This window comes from Aotus nancymaae, unplaced genomic scaffold, assembly GCF_030222135.1.
Source record: "Aotus nancymaae isolate 86718 unplaced genomic scaffold, 86718_ANA_hifiasm-v0.15.2.pri h1tg000064l_1, whole genome shotgun sequence".
NCBI classification, from domain to species: domain Eukaryota; kingdom Metazoa; phylum Chordata; class Mammalia; order Primates; family Aotidae; genus Aotus; species Aotus nancymaae.
In genome coordinates this window covers 6,860,073-6,881,707 of record NW_026988479.1, presented here as the reverse complement: position 1 = coordinate 6,881,707, position 21,635 = coordinate 6,860,073, and the positions used below count along the sequence as shown (strand labels likewise).

Here is a 21,635-nt window from a genome sequence, read left to right as displayed (position 1 = left end):
CCCGCGCCACCGTGGCTAGACTCTGATGGCCGCTGACAGCCTCACGCACGAGGATCTACACTGAGCCCGCTCCCCCTACACATCCCTACCCATCTTCCAGTCCTCTCCTCTCGGCGCACGCCCCGCCCCGTGAGCTGCCACGTGACGGGACCCGCCAGTGAGCCTATGGAAGATAGCTCCGCCCCACGCCCCCGCCTTGCCCCCTGCTCCGCGCGCCGCCACGTGATGCGGCCCACGTCCAGCCAATGAGTGCCGGCCTCGCCTCACGCCCCGCCCGGCGCGCCGTGGCCGTTTGAAGTGACTAATTTCTGTCATATGACTGAGGCGCCCATGGGGGTGGCGGGGCGGCTGTAGGAGCGGGGGCCTAGCAAGCGCCCAGCGGAGCGACCCCTGCCTGGCCGTGGCTAGCATGGCCCCTACGCTGTTCCAGAAGCTCTTCAGCAAGAGGAGCGGGCTGGGCGCGCCCGGCCGCGACGCCCGGGACCCAGATTGCGGGTTCAGGTAGGGCGCTGTGGGGCTGGGGTCGCGGAGCCGATGGTCTTGTGGGCTCCGAGCTCCAGGGGTGTTGGGGCCTTCGGTGTTGAGACCCGTGCGGAAGTGCCGCGCCGAAACCAGCACCTAGTCCACGGTGGGGTGGAGCCGGCTGCGGGCTCGCGGTGGAGGGTTGAAGCGAGGTCTTCTCTCTCCTCTTACCCCACCCCCCTTGCCGTTGCCCCTTCCCCCTCCTCCCGTCGGTTTGTTTACGACCTGCCCCCAGCCACGCGCGACTCTGCTTCTCCGGACCTAGCACCGCGGCCTGAGACTTTGGGTCCACACGCCTTCCTGGCACAGAGTGGAGTTGGGCGCGGGCTGGATTGGACCTCAGCCGCCGTACTCCGGGGCCGCGAAGTTCTCCCCTCCTCCCCGTGACCAGTCGTCCTCCGGGCGTTGCGTTCCAGCTTGGTTGGCGTTGTGGAGAGAGCCGCACGTTTGGCCAAGCTACTGAGTTGAGAGAAGGTTGGAGGAGTGAGTAGGCAAGGTGCCGTTCTTTCAGGTTTTTTGGACGCTAAAATTGGAGGTGTGCAGTAACTGAACCGAGCGACCTCAATGTTATCAAAGAAGAAATGTGAAACCTAAGAGTTTAGGGTTACTACTGAAGCAAGACCAAATTAAATGAAATCTGGCCTTAGAATTTGCTGTAGATTCTTCCTCCTCAGAGCTGTTACTGAAAAGGAGTCTTAAAAATTGAAAAGGTTAGCAGAGTATTTTGTGGTGTTGCAGGCTTTGTTAATTTTTCATTGTAGTACCTGTTGCTGACAGAATAACTTTTTAGAATTGTAAGATTTGATACATACCTAGATTCAGAGTAAAATTTAGTTGTTAAACTGCACCTGAGGAAGAGATTATGTCCAAACAGCCTTTATACGTATTGCAGTATGGAAACTTGCAAATATAACTAGGCTAAATGTCAAATACCACACAAACTTGGTAGGATAGGAGAGAGCCCAGTTGTACAGCAGCAGTAGAAACAAACAAACAAACAAAAAGAGAATCTGTCAAATTTTGTAACGGGCAAAGTTGAAATGATTGTGCCACATTAGTTTAAGAAATTTTGATGTTATTAAAATTATTCACTCTCTCTTGCTAATGCAGGTCTCAGCAGAAAACACTCAGTAAATGCATGTGGAATTGAAGACATTTTTCAGCTAATCTGTCTTTTCCCCTGAAAAATAAATGTGCCATGCTCCTCTCTCTTTAAACATTTCTTTAGTGTTGTTTTTCCTTTGTAAAATCAAAGTGCATCTTAGATAATACTATAATGAGCCATCGAGTAACTCAAGAGACAATAGGAAACAGGTTCCAAAAGGATATTTAAAAGGTGGCATTTGAATAGACAACTGCTTTCTGTTTCTGTGCAAAGACTGACTTTGGGTATCTAGGTTTACAAGGGTCTCAAGTCACTCACGTGAAAAAAAATTTCTCATCTGTTTTTTAAAGTAAAGTCTACGTATAGTTGTGTAATACTGTTTTACAGTTACCAAAGGACTTTCTCATCAGTTATCTTATTTGATGTTTCACAACAATCTTACGAGATAGAGCAAGTAGCAGTACAGACATCTATATACTTTTGCTAGTGGAAGTAAGAATTATCAGTAAGCCCAGTAACTGCAGTACATTGTAGAATTGCTCACTTTAAAAATGAAACATGTGCATGTGAGAAATGAAAACTGATGAAATGAAACAGAACAGGCATATCTGAAGAAAATAATTAAAATTCCGGTTAATGTCACACAGCTAATAACTTATAGATCTAATCAGCTCAGGATTTTTTAAAAACAATTTCATTGAGCTATAATTTATACACAACAAAGTATAAATACATTTTAATCATACATTGTATACAGTTGTATACCCACCACCCCAATGAAGTTTTGGAACATTTCCATCACCCAAAAAGTTCCCTCATGCTCTGTTGCAGCCTCACTCCTCCTCAACCAGGACAGTCACTGATACTTTCTGTCCATAGTCTTGTGTCTGGGTTATTTGTTGCATTTGTTAGTTCCTTTTATTTTTTTTGAGACAGGGTCTCATTCTGTCAACAGGCTGGAGTGCGGTGGCACAACCTTGCCTAATGCATCATGAACCTCCTGGGCTCAAGCGATCCTCTCACCTTGGCCTCCCAAAGTTCTGGACTTACAGGGATGAGCCAGTACCCAGCCAGTTCCTTCAATTATATTACTGAATGGTATTCCGTTGTGTAGATATACCATGATTTGTTTATTCACTCACTAGTTGGAGGACTTTGGTTTTTTTTCCCAGATTTGGGCTAATATGAATAATGCTGCTGTTAATGTTTGTGTGTAAGTCTTTATGTGGACATATATTTTCATTTCTCTTGGGTGGATACCTAGGAGTGGGGTTGCAGAGTCATATGCTAAGTGTTGTGTTTAACTTTAAGAAAAATTGTCAGACTTTTAAAAAGTAGTTGTACCATTTTGTATTCTCAGTAGCAGTGCATGAAGGTTACAGTTTCTTCACAGTCTCTTCAATATTGATACTGTTATTTAATTAAAACATTTTAAAGTAAAAAAACATACAAAATTTACTTTTTTTTTTTTTTTTTTTTTGAGATAGGATCTCTCTTGTTGCCCAGGCTAGAGTGCAGTGATGCACTCATTGCGGCCTTGACCTCCTGGGCTCAAGTAATCCTCCCACCTCAGCCTCCTGAGTAGCCTCCCACTTTGGCCTCCCAAAGTGCTGAGATTACAGGCATGAGCCACTATGCCTGGCTGAAACTTACTGTCTTAATCGTTTTTTGATTCTTTTGATTATAGCCATTCTAATAGTATCTTGTGGTTTTAATTTGCATTTCCCAAAGATCATATTCAGCATCTTTGTATGTATCCCAGGTTTTTGAGTAGACTCACATTTAGTTTTCATTCTAGTATATCATGCTTTCCTTGCAGAAATCCTTTTTTGGGGAATTAGCACTTTTTTTTTTTTGAGATGGAGTTTCACTCTTGTCACCCAGGCTGTAGTGCAATGGCACAATCTCGGCTCACTGCAACCTCCGCCTCCTGGGTTCAAGTGATTCTCCTGCCTCAGCCTCCCGAGTAGCTGGGATTATAGGCGCCCGCCACCATGCCCAGCTAATTTGTGTGTTTTTAGTAGAGACGGGATTTCACCACTTTGGCCAGGCTGGTCTCAAACTCCTGATCTCAGGTGATCCACCTGCCTTGGCCTCCCAAAGTCCTGGGATTACAGGCATGAGCCACTGCGCCTGGCCCATTATGCTTTTTCAAAAAGTGCCAATTGTGGCTGGGCATGGTGGCTCATGGTGGTAGGTGCCTGTAATCTCAGCTACTCGGGAGGCTGAGGCAGGAGAATCGCTTGAACCTGGGAGTTGGAGGTTACAGTGAGCCGAGATCATGCCATTGCACTCTAGCCTGGGTGACGAGTGAAACTCTGTCTCAAAAAAAAATGTGCTAACTGTGATCATGAACTACAGACAAAATGATGTATAGAATTTAATATGTTCATAACAGGTTGATTTTAAGGATTCAGAGATAAGTCATGTAAAGAACTTAATGTGGTGCTTAGCATGTGGCTTTCAGGAACCAGAGGTAGTTGTTACTGTTATGTTATCAGTCTTGTGTAAGAACCACTTGGTTTGGGCCCAGACTCATTAAAGGAAGGCTTTCGCCTGTTCTGCATAGTGAGACTTTTGCCAATTCACTAGCCTTGACTTTTTTTTTTTTTACCCCATAATGACATTTTGAAAAATAGCCACTATACTCTTATTGTACTCAATATAACTTAATAGAATTAACAGAAATTCCTTAATAAAAGCTATTCTTAGTCCATATTCCAATTTTCTGTCATCTCAATTTGTCTTTTTATGGTAGTTTTGTTTGAATCAGTCTTAAGAGTCTGTGTATTGCATTTGCAGTTAGGTAGCTTAAGTAATTTTTATTCTATAATAGCCCTCCCTACTTAAATATGAAATTTCCCACATTCTGTGTTTGGCTTTTGCAGTCTTATAGTTTCTAGCAATATGTGGTTTAAAAAGCCCCCTCCATGTAATTCTGATGCTCAGGTTTGCTTAAGTTTGCTGTAACTCATTCCTCTATTTCTTGTCTTTCCTGAAAACTTGAAATTAGATTTAGATATTTTATCATATTTAGGTTCCCTTTTTTTCAATAAAAATATTTCGTAGATGTTGTGTACTTCCTCTTCATCAAAGCTACATACCTGATTGCCCCACTTGTAGTAGTTTCAGGTGGTATCACCTTACTCTTCTATTACATAAATTTCTCCTTTAATGATTTTAGCATTCTTTGTTGATTATTGCCTGAATTCATTATTTTGTTAGAGTTTACAAAATGATGATATCTTGATTCTCTAAATTTTTGTGCGTTTATTTGCTGGAATAACTTTTATCAACTATTTGATTACTCCTTGCTACAGAAAAGGGAGCATAAAAATTAGATGATTTCCCTATATCATTTTCCAACGTAATTGGTAATGAGTTGTTCACTGAACATTTTTTGTTTTGATTATCATTTTAAAAGATTATCATGAACTGTTGAATTTTAATGTGTTTTAATCCACTCCAATCAAATTGTCTCATATTTGACCAATGGAAGCCTTTTTAGGTTGACTTCTGTTTCTTTTTGCCATGACCTCATTAATCTTTGATAACTTCTTGCTTTCTTCTGACCTGTGTCTTAATCTGTTCTCCTCCTTTTAAGGTTTTATCACCTTGGATTTATTGTAGATTCTGGGATATGGCAAACTGTACTGCTCCCTGTTCTTGACATAGTCCTTATACCTTTTTGTTTAACTTTTTGTAGTGATCATCTGGGCTTATTCTAATTATTCCTTGCTCCAGGAAGCCTTTTCTGATTTCTTCCAGACTAGGGTAGGTCTGACTGTAACTTTGTTTCATAGCTTATTGCATGTCCTTCTGTGACATATGTCACAGTTGTCATTGTCCACATCTCTCTGCTTACTCTAGCGTTCTCTTCAGTGGTAAGCATTGAGATTTATTTTATAGTTGGGACTCTGTAAATTCACCTAATGGGTTGCCTGTGGGGAGTAGATGCCTAGGTAGTTAGGTAGATGTCATTTTTGGGGGGCAAGGGGAGCAGGGTCTCGCTCTGTCACCCAGGCTGGAGGGCAGTGGTGTGATTTTGGCTCACTGCATCCTCTGCCTCCTTGACTCAAGTGATCTTCCCACCTCTGCCTTCTGAGTAGCTGGGACTACAAGGTGTGGGCCATCCCGCCTGGCTCATTTTGTATTTTTTGTAGACATGAGGTTTCACCGTGTTGCCTAGGCTGGTATAGAGGCTGATCTTGAAACACTATCAAAAATAGCAAGCTTCTCCCCATTTTCTGTCAGAACGCACTTTCTATCCGTCATCGCTCTTTTAATAATTTATTATAATCCATCTCTCCCAAGTTTTACATTATTGTGCTAGTGGACACCACAGTGTCTGAGCATATGCTCAGTAAATATTTGTAGAATGAATAAATGAAATAGCAATTTTAAGGGCAGAGGGAGAGGGTCAAAAGTTCTATTTTGGATATTTGGTCTAGTTTTAATTGCCATTGAGATATCCACCTAGAGATGACAGTTTAATAAAGTCAATCTGGAGTTCACAGTAGAGATTGGGATTGGAGATAAGAGTTTGTGTGTATGGTTAATATTAAAACTACAGATGGATGAGATCATCTAGGAAAAGGGTGTAGATAGAGAGAGAAGTGGAAAGGACCTAGGGCTTTGCCCTGAGGATGTGTTGAAATATACAGATCTCAGAGAGGAAGATCTACAAAGACAGATAGAGAAAAGCCAGGGATGTGTAGTGTTAAGGGAAGCCAAGAAAAGGAAGTGTTTAAAAAACGGTAGAGTGAGTGATAAATTGTTTGTATACTGTTGCTGTGACAGGTCTCATGAGATGAGAAACAGAAAAGTGTCCATTAGATTAGTCCAGATGGAGGTAATTGGTGACTTTGAGGGTTTTTTGGTAGGGAGGATAAATGTTTTGGGGAAAAAGTGAGAGAGATGTAGAGTAAATGGGAGGAAATGGCCTCACTACTTAACTTTCTGTTTATTATTTCTATAGAAGAAATAATCTGTAGTGCTGAGTTATTTTTTCACTTTCAGCATTCTGATTTTATGTCACATTTTGAGCTTCTGAATTTCTTAAAAGCTATTTTCATAATATTGCCAACAATTTTAAGAATCATGTTTCAGAAGTTTTGTTTTTTAAATGGGATTTAAAAAAATTTGCCATACCCACAAGAATTTTTATTTTACCTAATTTATTTTAAATATATATATTTTTAATTGATGTAAAAATTGTACATATTTATGGGGTACAGGATGATATTTTGATACATAAACTCCATTAACCAACTTTCCACTATCCTTCCCTCCCCAATACATTTCCCAGCCTCTTGTAACCACTACTTTATTCTACTTCTATGAGATCAACTTTTTTACTTTCTATGTGTGAGTGAGGACATGTGGTATTTGTCTTTCTGTGCCTGACTAATTTCACTTAACGTCATGTCCTCTGGGCTCATCCATATTGCAGCAGATAACAGAATTTTATTTTATTTTTATTATTTATTTATTTATTTATTAAAGAAAGAAAAAAAATGAAGAAGAGGAAGAAAAAGGAAGAGAAAGAGAGAGAGAATGGGAGTATTGCTTTCTTGCCCAGGCTAGAATGCAGTTTAGTAATGGGTATTGAAAACCTCTTTTATACCAATAATTATACTTGATGTAGACAGGAAGGAATAAGGGAAGAAAATAACAAACAAGCAGCCAACCAATATTTCATTTAAACTTATGAAATGCTATGCGATTACTGAGGAGTGATTTACTTCCAATTATGTAATCACTTTTGGAATAGGTGTGAGGTGGTAATGTATGTTTTGTGTATTTGAAGTGGAGAGTTCTGTAAATGTTTATTAAGTTTACTTGTTCCGGGTCTGAGTTCAAGTCCTGGATGTCCTTGTTAATTTTCTGTCTCGTTGATCTATAAAATCGTTAGCTCTTCTTGTTACATTGATCCTTTTGCCATTGTATAATGTCCTTCTTTGCCTCTTTTGCTCTTTGTTGCTTTAAAGTCTATTTTATCAGAGGCGAGAATTGCATCTCCTGCTTTTTGTTTGTTTATTTTTACTCTCTGATTGGTTGATAAATCTTCCTCCATCCCTTTGTTTTGAGTCTTTGTGTATCGTTGCATGTGAGATGGGTCTGGATGCAGCATACTGATGGGTTTTGGCTTTTTATCCAATTAGAATATATATATAGGTTTAATACTGGCATTTGATGCTAGCTGGCTGTTTTGCCCATTAGTTAGTGTAAATTTTTCATTGTGTTAATGCTCTTTGCTTATTGATCTATTTTTGGAAAGGCTGATATTGGTTGTTCCTTTATATGTATAGTGCTTCTTTCAGAAGCTCTTGTAAAGCAGGCCTGGTGGTGGTGAAGTCTCTAAGTACTTGTTTGTTCGCAAAAGATTTAATTTTTCCTTCGCTCATAAAGCTTGGTTTGGCTGGATAGGAAATTCTGGGTTGAAAGTTCTTTTCTTTAAGGATGTTAAATATTGGTCCCCACTCTTTTCTGGCTTGTAGGGTTTCTGCTGAGAGATCTGCTGTAAGTCTGATAGGTTTCCCTTTGTGGGTAACCTGACCTTTCTCTCTTGCTGCCCTTAGTATTTTCTCCTTCATTTCAACCCTAATAAATCTGGCAATTATGTACCTCGGGGTTGGTCTTCTTGAAGAATATCTTTGTGGTGTTCTCTGTATTACCTGGAGTTGAATATTACCCTGCCTTGCCAGGTTGGGAAAGTTTTCCTGAATGATATCCTGAAGAGTATTTTCCAACTTGGATTCATTCTCTTCATCACATTCAGGTACACCTATCAAACGTAAATTAGGTCTTTTCATATAGTCCCATATTTCCTGGAGACTTTGCTCATTCCTTTTCATCCTTTTTTCTCCATTCTTTTCTTCTCGTTTCATTTCACTGAGCTGGTCCTCGACTTCTGATATCCTTTCTTCTGCTTGATCAATTCGACTGTTTAAACTTGTGCATACTTCGCGAAGTTCTCGTGTTGTGTTTTTCAGCTCCATCAATTCACTTACATTCTTCTCTAAATTGTCCATTCTCGTTGACATTTTGTCAAACCTTTTTTCAAGGTTCTTAGTCTCTTTGCATTGGGTTAGAACAAGTTCTTTTAATTCACAGAAGTTTCTTATCACCCACGTTTTGAAACCTGCTTCTGTTACTGGAACACACTTGTAATCTATTAAGCCTTGTTCCGTTACTGATGAGGAATTGTGATCCCCTGTAGAGGGAGAGGCATTCTGATTTTGAGTATTCTCTGCCTTTTTGCGCTGGTTTCTTCCCTTCATTATGTATTTATCCGTCTGTCATCTTTGTATTTACCGACTTTCTAACTAGGTCTCTGAGCTGACGTCCAACTTGTTGATTCCCAGTGCCGAAATCTGAGCAATCCACTGTGCAGGCCAAAACAGCGGTGTTAAGATTGATGGTGCTTTTCTGCCCAGGAATCTCCGGACTCTGCACCAAGAACTGGCGGGCTAAGGCGCCAGCAAAATCGCCACACCGGTCACAAGAGTCGCCCTGGCAACTCGTGGGGCTCCTCCGCTGGGAATCTCCTAGTCTGTGAGCAACAAATATTCGTCTGAAAGTGTGGCGTCCTCTCGTTCTCTGCGCTTTCACTGGGAATTACGATCCCAAGCTGCTAGTGATCAGCCATCTTGGATCTCTCTGAATTTTATTTTTTTAATGGTTGAATAATATTTCATTATGTATATATACGACATTTTCTTTATCCATTCATCTGCTGATGGACACTTAGGATGATTACATATCTTGGCTAGTGTAAATACTGCTGCAGTAAACATGAGTGTGCAAATATTTCTTTGACATAGTAATTTTCTTTTTTTTTGGATATATATTCAGTAGACGGATTGCTGGATCATATGGTAGTTTTAATTTTACAGTAAGAAATGCAAATATTATAATTTTGATTGTTGATTTGATCTGCTTTTTCATCCCTCAGTAGTGGAATTAGATTTGTTTTTTAAACTATGTTTATTGAAAAAAAAGAGAAAAATACAACTTTAAAATGTAGTTTATGAAACATAGATCTTGTTTTTTTTTTTTTTAAGACAGAGTCTGTCACCTAGGCTGGAGTGTAGTGGCACAATCTCAGCTCACTGCAACCTCTGCCCCACAGGCTCAAGCAGTTCTTGTGCCTCAGCCTCCTGAGTAGCTGGGATTACAGGCCCATGCCACCCATGTCCAACTAATTTTTGTATTTTTATTTATTTTAAATTTTGTATTTTTAGTAGAGATGGGGTTTCACCATGTTGATCAGTCTGATCTCGAATTCCTGACCTCAGGTGATCTGCCCTCCTTGGCCTCCCAAAGTGCTGAGATTACAGGCGTGAGCTACTGCACCTGGCCTTAGATCTCACTTCTTATTAATGTAATAATTATCTTAAATCCTACTGATTTTAAACTTGCTTAAAATAACTTCCCATGTAAAACATAACGGAATCTCTTTTATTTTAAAGGAGTCGTAATCTACCCTCTACTGATCTTTTTTCTGTTTCTGGGACCACCATTCTCTTAGTCTACCAAGTTGAAAATTAGAGATCATTGTTTATTCCTCCTAGTCTTTGGTTGCCACATTTGCTCATTTAACTTCTATTGATTCAAATTCTTCAGTAGCTTCAGTTCCTTTTCATTTTCCACTGCCATCACCTTATACAAATCCTGGATGTCTTTTTTAAAACTTTGCCATTACTTTCCCACTTCTTGTATGTTCTGTGTTCCCCTCTACACCATATTTCTTCTTCGTCTTTTTTCAGCAGGGAGAAAGAGTCTCACTGTGTCACCCAGACTGGAGCTGAGGTGCAGTGGCACAATACTAGCTCACTGTGTCCTCAAACTCTTCACCTCAAGCAGTCATCCCACCTTGACCTTTCAAAGTGTTGGGATTATAGGTGTGAGCCACTGCACCTGGCCCCACGCTATTCTTCTAAATTGATTTTCCTAGATCATAATTCTAATCAAAACACTTAGAAATCTTGACTCCTCATTGCTTAATAGGAGATTGATCTGTGCTGCACACTGTTTCATATACTTTATACCTATTAACTCATTTAATTCTAACAATAGCTTTATGAAGAGGTCTGATTATCCCTGTTGTGTTGATGAAGAAACAGAAGCACAGAGAAATTAAGTATCTTCCCCCATGTCACATGGCTATTAAGTGATGAAATAAAGATTTGAACTCAGATGTTTAAGTTCCAGAGCCTTTATTCTTAACAAGTCCAAAATCTGAAGTTTGACTCATCAGCTTTTCATAGAGTTGTAGCTGGTGTGATGGACTTGATGATTTCAGATCCATGGCCCAATACTATCTACGGGGCGTCTGTATGTGTGCTTTCATCTCTTAATTCTGAAATCAGACCACTTGATTTTCAAACCCAAGTTCATGCACTTAATTGCTGAGTCCTCAGGCTTCATTCTCTTTTATCATAGGTAATGCTAGAAGCAGTGTTTCTTGATCTGTTACCTCATACCACTCTACCTAAGAGACAAGACTCTGTACTCCAAGATTTTCTGCAAAAGTCCTAAACTCAATGCTGTTTATATCACCATTGAACTTATTCATGGTCCTCCATGGCCTGATTGGATTAGGCGTAGGCTACCTATTTTGGTTACTGTGGCAAGGGGAATGGAGTTGCTCTGATTGTGGCATGGAGCTAGTAGTGAGATCAGTCTCCCACAAAATGCTGGTTGAAGATGGGGAAGTAGATACTGAGGAGATAGTCCCAGTATTTATTATACCTACCTTCTTACAGTTGTTTTGAGGATTAAATGGCATGGTAGGTACTCAGATGTTAGAATTTCTTCCCACATCTCCTGCTTTAGTTGAGTTTTTGCTGTTATAACAGAATACCAGAGACTGAATAATGTATAAAGAAAAGAAATTTATTAGGCTTATAGTTCTAGAGGCTGAGAAGTCCGAGAGCATGGTGCTGGCAGCTGGTGAGGACTGTCTTATTGCATCATCCTATGGAAAAAGGCATCACAAGCGCCGAGAGAGTGTGGGAGAGAGCAATTGGGGGCTGAACTCACTTTTATAACAATCCCACTCTCCAGATAATGACCTTAATTCATTCCTGAGGGCAGAGCCTTCATTACCTAACTATTTCTTAATAGTCCCACCTCTCAAAATTGTTGCATTGAGATTTAGTTTCTGACGTGAACTTTGGGTACACATTGGAACTATAGCACTCTCATCCCCCAGTTTCTCCTTTCCAGTCTTCTTTTGAGTTTGTCCTCTAGTTGTGGGCTCTGATTAGGACCATTTGATGTTTCTAGAGAATAATCTGTTTCATGTGTTTGCACACTACTTGGAATCCTTTGGAGTTGGTGTTATTTTACAGCTCCAATAGAACCCATGTTTTTCCTGTATTTCTTCATTGTAGGAGATATTTGCTTGTGTTTTAATTGCATTTGTATGTATCTATATTCTTCACTAGATTGTAAGTTCTGTAAGGGCACAGACTTTGTCTAACTTAGTGCTATCCTTCTGGTGTCCAGCTCAAAGAAGGCATTCAATAAATATTTGATGAATGAACAAATGAATAAAAATAGTCACTGAACTGAAAAAGTTCTAATTCATTTAACAAAGATGCTTCTGTTTTGGGTTGCTTGCTTAAAGTTATTCATTCAGTGAGCAATTTAAGCAGATTTTTCTTTGACATCATTGTTTATCAATTTAAAGGAAAGTTTTATTATTTTGATTTTTTTTTTTTTTTACATTGCAAGGGTAGCCTCATTTTCCAAAATAAGTTATTCCAGAATAAGTTTTGGAATCAGTTATGACTCCTATAAATACGGATTTTGTATTAATTTTGATTAATGTCTAGTTACTTTAGAATATAAAACAAACCACGTATTTGTTAAAAAAAATAGAAATTATTTGTGAATAATTTAAATATTTAAAAATAAATATTTTCTTTTCTTTTTTTTTTTTTTTTTTTTGAGATGGAATCTTGCTCTATCACCAGGCTGGAGTGCAGTGGTGTGATCTCAGCTCACTGCAACCTCCTCCTCGTTGGTTCAGGTAATTCCCCTGCCTCTCCAGAGTAGCTGGGACTACAGGCATGAGCCACTACGTCCGGTTAATTTTTTTTATTTTAGTAGAGTTGGGGTTTCACCATGTTGGCCAGGATGGTTTCAATTTCCTGACCTCGTGATCCGCCCGCCTTGACCTCCCAAAGTGTTGGGATTACAGGCGTGAGCCACCGTGCCCAGCCCAAAAAATAAATATTTTCAAAGAAACAAGGTCTCACTTTGTTGCCCAAGCTGTACTTGAACTCCTGGGCTAAAGCGATCTTCCTGCCTCAGTCTCCTGAGTAGCTGGGACTACAGGTGCACACCACTGCACCCATCTAATATTTTGTATTTTTATAAAGGAAAGGCCTGAACATTGTTTAAAGATGACATAGTAAAGTCCTGTGTTAATGTACTGGCTGTGACCTGATCAGTTCCAGTCATGGAACTCCTGACTGGCTAGATGGTGAAGCCCATTACTGGAGTACAGTGGCACAATCTTGGCTCACTGCAACCTCCGCCTCCTGGTTCAAGTGATTCTCCTGCCTCAGCCTCTCGAGCAGCTGAGATTACAGATGGCTGCCACCACACCTGGCCAATTTTTATATTTTTAGTAGAAACGGGGTTTCACCATGCTGGACAAGCTGGTCTTGAACTCCTGACCTCAAGCAGTCCACCTGCCTCAACCTCCCAAAGTGGTGCTGGGATTACAGGCATGAGCCACTGTGCCCGGCCTACTTATTAAAATCTGACTAAAAATATTATGTGTTGAATTTTGCCCTGCCCAACAGCGTTATAGCAGAAAATTACTTATGATAGTAGTTCCCTGTCCTGCTGTGCCTCAAACCCAGTCTCAATTCTAGAGGCAAACTGCTTTTTCAATTACTTTGCTGTTTCTTTGAGTATTTACTTTAATATTTTTTATTTTTATTTTTTTTGTAGAGACAGTCTTGCTCTGTTACCCAGGCTGGAGTGCAGTGGGGTGATCATGGCTCAATGCAGCCTCAATATTCTGAGGTCAAACAGTCTTCCCACCCCATCCTCCCAAGTAGCTGAGACTACAGGCAAGAGCTACTATGCCCAGCTGATTTTTATTTTTTGTAGAGATGGGGTCTTACTTAGTTACCCAGGCTGATCTTGAACTTCTGGGCTCAAGCAGTCCTCCCATCTTGGCCTCCCAAAGGGCCGAAATTACAAGTGTGACCTTCTGTACCCGGCCTTTCTTTTATATTTTCAAACAAATTGAATATGCTGTTTATTATTGATATATTCATCATTTCCTAATAATTGTTTTGGCCTTTAACACATAACACATACAGACTTCTTCATTCTTTCAATATTAGAATTTTTGGTTAAATGATCAAATTAACTATATTGTTATATTGTAAATATCTGTTAACTAATGAGCTAAGTATATTTTATGTTTTCTTTCCTTTTTCTTAAAGGTAACTGCTGAATTTTTGTATTTTTTTCTCTGAAATTTTTAGCTAAGTATTTCTATATCCTTTAACAGCTCCATAAAACCTCTCAAAACAATTTATCTCTTTATCAATTATCTGACAGATAGTTGATCAGGTTATATTGTTTCCCCTGGATATGTCCTTTTTTGGAACCTTCCATCCCTCTCTGGCTGCAGTCTGGGCTGCTTGCCCTGTAGGTATGCTCCCAGTGTTGTCAGGAGGCTTCTTTGTCTTACTCTCAGGAATTACGTTGCCCTTGGGTTCTTTCTTCTTCTTCTTCCTCCTCTTCTTCTTATTCTTCTTGTTCTTGTTCTTCTTCTTTCTTCTTTCCTTTCTTCTTTTCTTTCTTCTGTTTTGTTGGGGTGGGGGATTACCCATTGATTGGCTTCCATGACTTCCTCTTTGGATTATTCCTGTGTTTCGGTGGACCATATCTATCCAGGAGATTCCTGAGAATGAATGGGTGGTAGATAAATTTTTGAGACTGCAAGTCTGAAAATGCCTTTGCTGTATTTTTATGCTTCTTTGGCAGTCTGCTAAGTACACAATTCTAGAGTCAGATTCATTTTAAGTCAATAATTTGAAGGCATTGCCCTATTGTCTTGGCTTCCAGTATTGCAACTGAGAAGTCAAAAGCCATAACTGACCCCCAAGAAGCTTTTTTGGGGGGTTTCTTGGTTTTTCTCTTTATCTTCATTCTGAAATTTCAGTGATGTAACCCATGATTTTGTTTATTTTTTTTTTCTTTAATTCATTTTCTAATAATTGATGGGACTTTGAATCTGGAGACATTTTAGTTCTGGGGAATTTTTGTACATGATTTCTTAGGTTGCATCACTTCTTCTTGGAACTTTAGATCCTCCAGGGAGAGTCTCCTATATTGATCTTTCAGATTTCTTGTGTTTTTTCTCTCCTAATTTCTGACTTAGCTTTCTATTCTACTTCTAGGAGATTTCATTATTTTGGGAAGAAGTGTCTATTTTTTTTTTTACTTTTTTTTTTTTTAATTGCATTTTAGGTTTTGGGGTACATGTGAAAAACATGCAAGGTTGTTGCATAGGTGCATACGTGGCAGTGTGATTTGCTGCCTTCCTCCCCTTCACCTATATGTGGCATTTCTCCCCATGCTCTCTCTCCCCAACTCCCCCCACCGCTGTCCCCCCACTCCCCCCCAACAGACCCCAGTGTATAGTGCTCCCCTCCCTGTGTCCATGTGTTCCCATTGTTCAATACCCGTCTATAAGTGAGAACATGCAATGTTTGATTTTGTGTTCTTGTGTCAGTTTGCTGAGAATGATGGTTTCCAGATTCATCCATGTCCCTACAAAGGATGCGAACTCATCGTTTTTGATGGCTGCATAATATTCCATAGTGTATATGTGCCACATTTTTCCTGTCCAGTCTGTCATCGATAGGCATTTGGGTTGGTTCCAGGTCTTTGTTATTGTAAACTGTGCTGCAATGAACATTCGTGTGCATGTGTCTTTATAGTAGAACGATTTATAATCCTTTAGATATAGACCCAGTAATGGGATTGCTGGGTCAAATGGAATTTCTATTTCTAGGTCCTTGAGGAATCGCCACACTGTCTTCCACAATGGTTGAACTAATTTACACTCCCACCAACAGTGTAAAAGTGTTCCTGTTTCTCCGCAACCTCTCCAGCATCTGTTGTCTCCAGATTTTTTAATGATCGCCATTCTAACTGGCGTAAGATGGTATCTCAATGTAGTTTTGATTTGCATTTCTCTAATGTCCAGTGATGATGAGCATTTTTTCATATGCTTGTTGGCCTCATGTATGTCTTCTTTTGTAAAGTATCTGTTCATATCCTTTGCCCATTTTTGAATGGGCTTGTTTGTTTTTTTCTTGTAAATCTGCTTTAGTTCGTTGTAAATTCTGGATATCAGCCCTTTGTCAGATGGGTAGGCTGCAAAAATTTTTTCCCATTCTGTTGGTTGCCGATTCACTCTATTGACTGTTTCTTTTGCCGTGCAGAAGCTGTGGAGTTTGATTAGGTCCCATTTGTCTATTTTGGCTTTTGTTGCCAATGCTTTTGGTGTTTTGGTCATGAAGTCCTTGCCTAGGCCTATGTCCTGAATGGTTTTGCCTAGGTTTCCTTCTAGGGTTTTTATGGTGTTAGGTCTTATGTTTAAGTCTTTAATCCATCTGGAGTTAATTTTAGTGTAAGGTGTCAGGAAGGTGTCCAGTTTCTGCTTTCTGCATATGGCTAGCCAGTTTTCCCAACACCACTTATTAAACAGGAAATCCTTTCCCCATTGCTTGTTTTTATCAGGTTTGTCAAAGATCGGATGGTTGTAGTTATGTTGTGTTGCCTCCGACGCCTCTGTTCTGTTCCATTGGTCTATATCTCTGTTTTGGTACCAGTACCATGCTGTTTTGATTACTGTAGCCTTGTAGTATAGTTTGATGTCCGGTAGTGTGATGCCTCCCATTTTGTTCTTTTTGCTTAGAATTGACTTGGCTATGCGGGCTCTCTTTTGGTTCCATATGAAGTTTAAGGTGTTTTTTTCCAGTTCTGTGAAGAAGGTCATTGGTAGCTTGATGGGGATAGCGTTGAATCTGTAAATTACTTTGGGCAGTATGGCCATATTCACGATATTAATTCTTCCTAACCATGAACATGGATTGTTTTTCCATCTGTTTATGTCCTCTCTTATTTCGTTGAGCAGTGGTTTGTAGTTCTCCTTGAAGAGGTCCTTTACGTTCCTTGTTAGTTGTATTCCTAGGTATTTTATTCTCTTTGTAGCAGTTGTGAATGGCAGTTCGTTCTTGATTTGGTTCTCTTTAAGTCTGTTATTGGTGTATAGGAATGCTTGTGATTTTTGCACACTGATTTTGTATCCTGAGACTTTGCCAAAGTTGCTTATCAGTTTCAGGAGATTTTGGGCTGAGATGATGGGGTCTTCTAGATATGCAATCATGTCGTCTGCAAATAGAGACAATTTGACTTCCTCCTTTCGTAATTTAATACCCTTTATTTCTTTTTCTTGCCTGATTGCTCTGGCTAGAACTTCCAGTACTATATTGAATAGGAGTGGTGAGAGAGGGCATCCTTGTCTAGTTACAGATTTCAAAAGGAATGCTTCCAGTTTTTGCCCGTTCAGTATGATATTGGCTGTTGGTTTGTCATAAATAGCTTTTATTATTTTGAGATACATCCATCGATACCTAGTTTATTGAGAGTTTTTAGCATAAAGGGCTGTTGAATTTTGTCGAAGGCCTTCTCTTCATCAATTGAGATAATCATGTGGTTTTTGTCTTTGGTTCTGTTTATGTGGTGAATTACATTTATAGACTTGCGTATATTGAACCAGCCTTGCATCCCCAGGATGAATCCTACTTTATCATGGTGGATAAGCTTTTTGATGTGCTGTTGTAATCGGCTTGCCAGTATTTTATTGAAGATTTTTGCTTCTATGTTCATCATGGATATTGACCTGTAGTTTTCTTTTCTTGTTGAGCCTCTGCCGGATTTTGGTATTAGGATGATGTTGGTCTCATAAAATGATTTGGGAAGGATTCCCTCTTTTTGGATTATTTGGAATAGTTTCAGTAGGATTGACACCAGTTCCTCTTTGTATGTCTGGTAGAATTCGGCTGTGAACCCATCTGGACCTGGGCTTTTTTTGGTTGGTAGGCTCTTAATTGCTGCCTCGACTTCAGACCTTGTTATTGGTCTATTCAGGGTTTCGACTTCTTCCTGGTTTAGGCTTGGGAGGAGGCAACTGTCCAGGAATTTATCCATTTCATCCAGGTTTTCTAGTTTATGTCCATAGAGTTGTTTGTAATAATCTCTGATGATGGATTGAATTTCTGTGCAATCTGTGGTGATATCCCCTTTGTCATTTTTTATTGCATCTATTTGGTTATTCTCTCTTTTCTTTTTTATTAGTCTGGCTAGTGGTCTGTCTATTTTGTTGATCTTTTCAAAAAACCAGCTCCTGAATTTATTGATTTTTTGTAGGGTTTTTTTGTGTCTCTATCTCCTTCAATTCTGCTTTGATCTTAGTTATTTCTTGTCTTCTGCTAGCTTTTGAGTTTTTTTGATCTTGCTCCTCTAGCTCTTTCAATTTTGATGATAGGTTGTCAATTTTAGATCTCTCCTTTCTTCTTATGTGGGCACTTATTGCTATATATTTTCCTCTAGAGACTGCTTTAAATGTGTCCCAGAGATTCTGGTATGTGGTGTCTTCGTTCTCGTTGGTTTCAAAGAGCATCTTTATTTCTGCCTTCATTTCATTGTTTATCCAGTCAACATTCAGGAGAAAGTTGTTCATTTTCCATGAAGCTGTGCGGTTGTGGGTTGGTTTCTGAATTCTGAGTTCTAACTTGATTGCACTGTGGTCTGAGAGACTGTTTGTTATGGTTTCCATTCTTTTGCATTTGCTGAGGAGTGATTTACTTCCAATTATGTGATCAATTTTAGAGTAGGTGTGATGTGGTGCTGAGAAGAATGTATATTCTATGGATTTGGGGTGGAGAATTCTGTAAATGTCTATTAGGTTTACTTGTTCCAGGTCTGAGTTCAAGTCCTGGATATCCTTGTTAATTTTCTGTCTCGTTGATCTGTCTAATATTGACAATGGTGTGTTGAAGTCTCCCACTATTATTGTGTGGGAGTCTAAGTCTCTTTGTAAGTCTTTAAGAACTTGCCTTATGTATCTGGGTGCTCCTGTATTAGGTGCATATATATTTAGGATCGTTAGCTCTTCTTGTTGCATTGATCCTTTTACCATTATGTAATGTCCTTCTTTGTCTCTTTTGATCTTTGTTGCTTTAAAGTCTATTTTATCAGAGATGAGAATTGCAACTCCTGCTTTTTTTTGCTTTCCATTTGCTTGGTAAATCTTCCTCCATCCCTTTATTTTGAGCCTTTGTGTATCCTTGCATGTGAGATGGGTTTCCTGGATACAGCACACTGATGGGTTTTGGCTTTTTATCCAATTTGCCAGTCTGTGTCTTTTGATTGGGGCATTTAGTCCGTTTACTTTTAGGGTTAATATTGTTATGTGTGAATTTGATCCTGTCATTTTGATGCTAGCTGGCTGTTTTGACCTTTGGTTGATGCAGATTCTTCTTTGTGTTGATGCTCTTTACCATTTCGTGTGTTTTTGGAGTGGGTGGTACTGGTTGTTCTTTTCTGTGTTTAGTGTGCCTCCTTCAGGAGCTCTTGTAAAGCTGGTCTGGTGGTTATGAAATCTCTGAGTACTTGCTTGTTCAGAAAAGATTTTATTTTTCCTTCACTTAGGAAGCTTAGTTTGGCTGGATATGAAATTCTGGGTTGAAAGTTCTTTTCCTTAAGGATGTTGAATATCGGCCCCCACTCTCTTCTGGCCTGTAGGGTTTCTGCTGAGAGATCTGCTGTGAGTCTGATGGGCTTCCCTTTGTGGGTAACCCAACCTTCCTCTCTGGCTGCCCTTAGTATTTTCTCCTTTATTTCAACCCTGGTGAATCTGACGATTATGTGCCTTGGGGTTGCTCTTCTAGAGGAATATCTTTGTGGTGTTCTCTGTATTTCCTGGACTTGAATATTGGCCTGCCTTGCTAGGTTGGGGAAGTTTTCCTGGATAGTATCCTGAAGAGTATTTTCCAGCTTGGATGCATTCTCTTGGTCACATTCAGGTATACCTATCAAACGTAGATTAGGTCTTTTCACATAGTCCCATATTTCTTGTTGACTTTGTTCATTCCTTTTTACCCTGTTTTCTCTAATCTTGCCTTCTCGTTTTATTTCATTGAGTTGATCTTCGACCTCTGATATCCTTTCTTCTGCTTGGTCAATTCGGCCGTTGAAACCTGTGCATGCTTCGCGAAGTTCTTGTGTTGTGTTTTTCAGCTCCATCAATTCGCTCATATTCCTCTCTAAATTGTCCATTCTCGTTAGCATTTCGTCAAGTCTTTTTTCAATCTTCTTAGTTTCTTTGCATTGGGTTAGAATATGTTCTTTTAGCTCATGGAAGTTTCTTATTATCCACTTTCTGAAGGCTGGTTCTGTCATTTCATCACACTCATTCTCCATCCAGTCTTGTTCCCTTGCTGGTGAGGAATTGTGATCCCTTGTAGGAGGAGAAGTGTTCTGGTTTCGGGTGTTTGCATCCTTTTTGTGCTGGTTTCTTCCCATCTTTGTAGATTTATCCACCTGTTGACTTTGTAGTTGCTGTCTTTCTGATTTTGGTAATTTTAAGTCTGCAGCAGCAGAACCCATGAACCCCCTTTTCTTCCCCCCAGGTGTTCTGTCCCAGGGAGTTAGGGCTTTATGATTTTCCGCTGTGCAGTTGCTGTTTTCCCTGCCCACAAGGTGGCGGCCTAGTCACACACAGCCTGCAGAGGCTTCGCTGAGCTGCTGTGGGCTCCGCCCAGCTTCCGTGTGAACTTCCCTGCAGTCCTGTTTATATGGGTGTAGTTAGAACTGCTTCCACTATGTTGACCTGCCCCTGTAGTGACGGAGTCTCTGTAGTGGCGGGTTGCCTTGGTAGATTGCCCTGGGAACTGCAGGGTGCCTCTGTAATGGAGGACGCCCCTCCTCCATAGAGCTGGACCGTCCCGGGTTCAGTTGTGTTTGCAGTGGCGCTTTTTTTGCCTGGAGAATCTCCTGGCTTGACTCCCTGTGTCAGCTCCCCTTGCTGGCTAAGAGGGGACACCGTCTCATCTGCTCTGCCTCCGGAGCCGCTGCGTTGGCTGAAGCTGCGGCTCTGAGATTCGTGGCGCTGGCCTGGCTCCCTGTTTCAGCTCCCCTTGCTGGCTTAGAGGGGACTCAGTCTCTCTCACTTTGTACAGGGAGCCACTGCCCCAGGGTGCAGGCCAAGCGGTCACACCGTTCAAACCAGTGGCACTGGCAACCCGTGGGGCTCCTCCGCCTGTGAATCTCCTGGTCTGTGGGCAGTAAAAATCCGTCTGGAAATGCGGCGTCCACTCACCCTCTGCGCTTTCTCTCAGAGCTGCAATCCCGAGTTCCTCCTAACTGGCCATCTTGGATCGCTTCCAGAAGTGTCTATTTTTATGTCAGTTGTCATGTTTTTAGTTTCCAAGAGCTCATTCTCATTCCTTTAAATAATTCTCTGTTTTCAGATCTGTTTCTCAACCTCTTTCTCTGAAGTCCTAATGACCATGTGTCTGGTATTTCTTTGACAGTTTCTGAAGAGAATGCACCTCTGTTCTGTGTAAGGGATGGGACTAGGAAAGGGAACTTCATAGTATACAAGCATACATAGGTGATATTGCATGTTCAATTCTAGGCCAGTAATTACTGCCAAAAAGCAAGCTATGCAGATTTTTTTGGTTTCCTAGTGCATATAAAAGTTACATTTACACTATCCCGTAGTCTATTAAGAGTGTGGTGTTGCATTATGTCTTAAAAAACAGTGTTTACATAACCTTAATTTAGAAATACTTAAGAAACGGGCCAAGCATGGTGGCTTACACCTGTAACCCCAGCACTTTGGGAGGCCAAAGTGGGTAGATCACCTGAGGTCAGGAGTTCGAGACCAGCCTGG

The 21,635-nt window shown here is 40.4% G+C and overlaps 1 protein-coding gene across 2 annotated transcripts in view; it reads left to right on the top strand.

The window, feature by feature from the left end:
* The first annotated feature begins 313 nt into the window (after positions 1–313).
* The window catches only part of FNIP1 (folliculin interacting protein 1), a 155,078-nt gene continuing 133,756 nt past the window's right edge, over positions 314–21,635 (top strand). Inside the window, exon 1 of one of the 2 annotated variants that reach the window (XM_012447430.2) lies at positions 314–501. In XM_012447430.2, coding sequence (XP_012302853.2) covers positions 410–501 — 92 coding nt within the window. In that variant the 5' untranslated portion in view covers positions 314–409. The remainder of the gene's footprint in view (positions 502–21,635) is intronic. The other variant, XM_012447478.2, reaches the window with a different exon arrangement.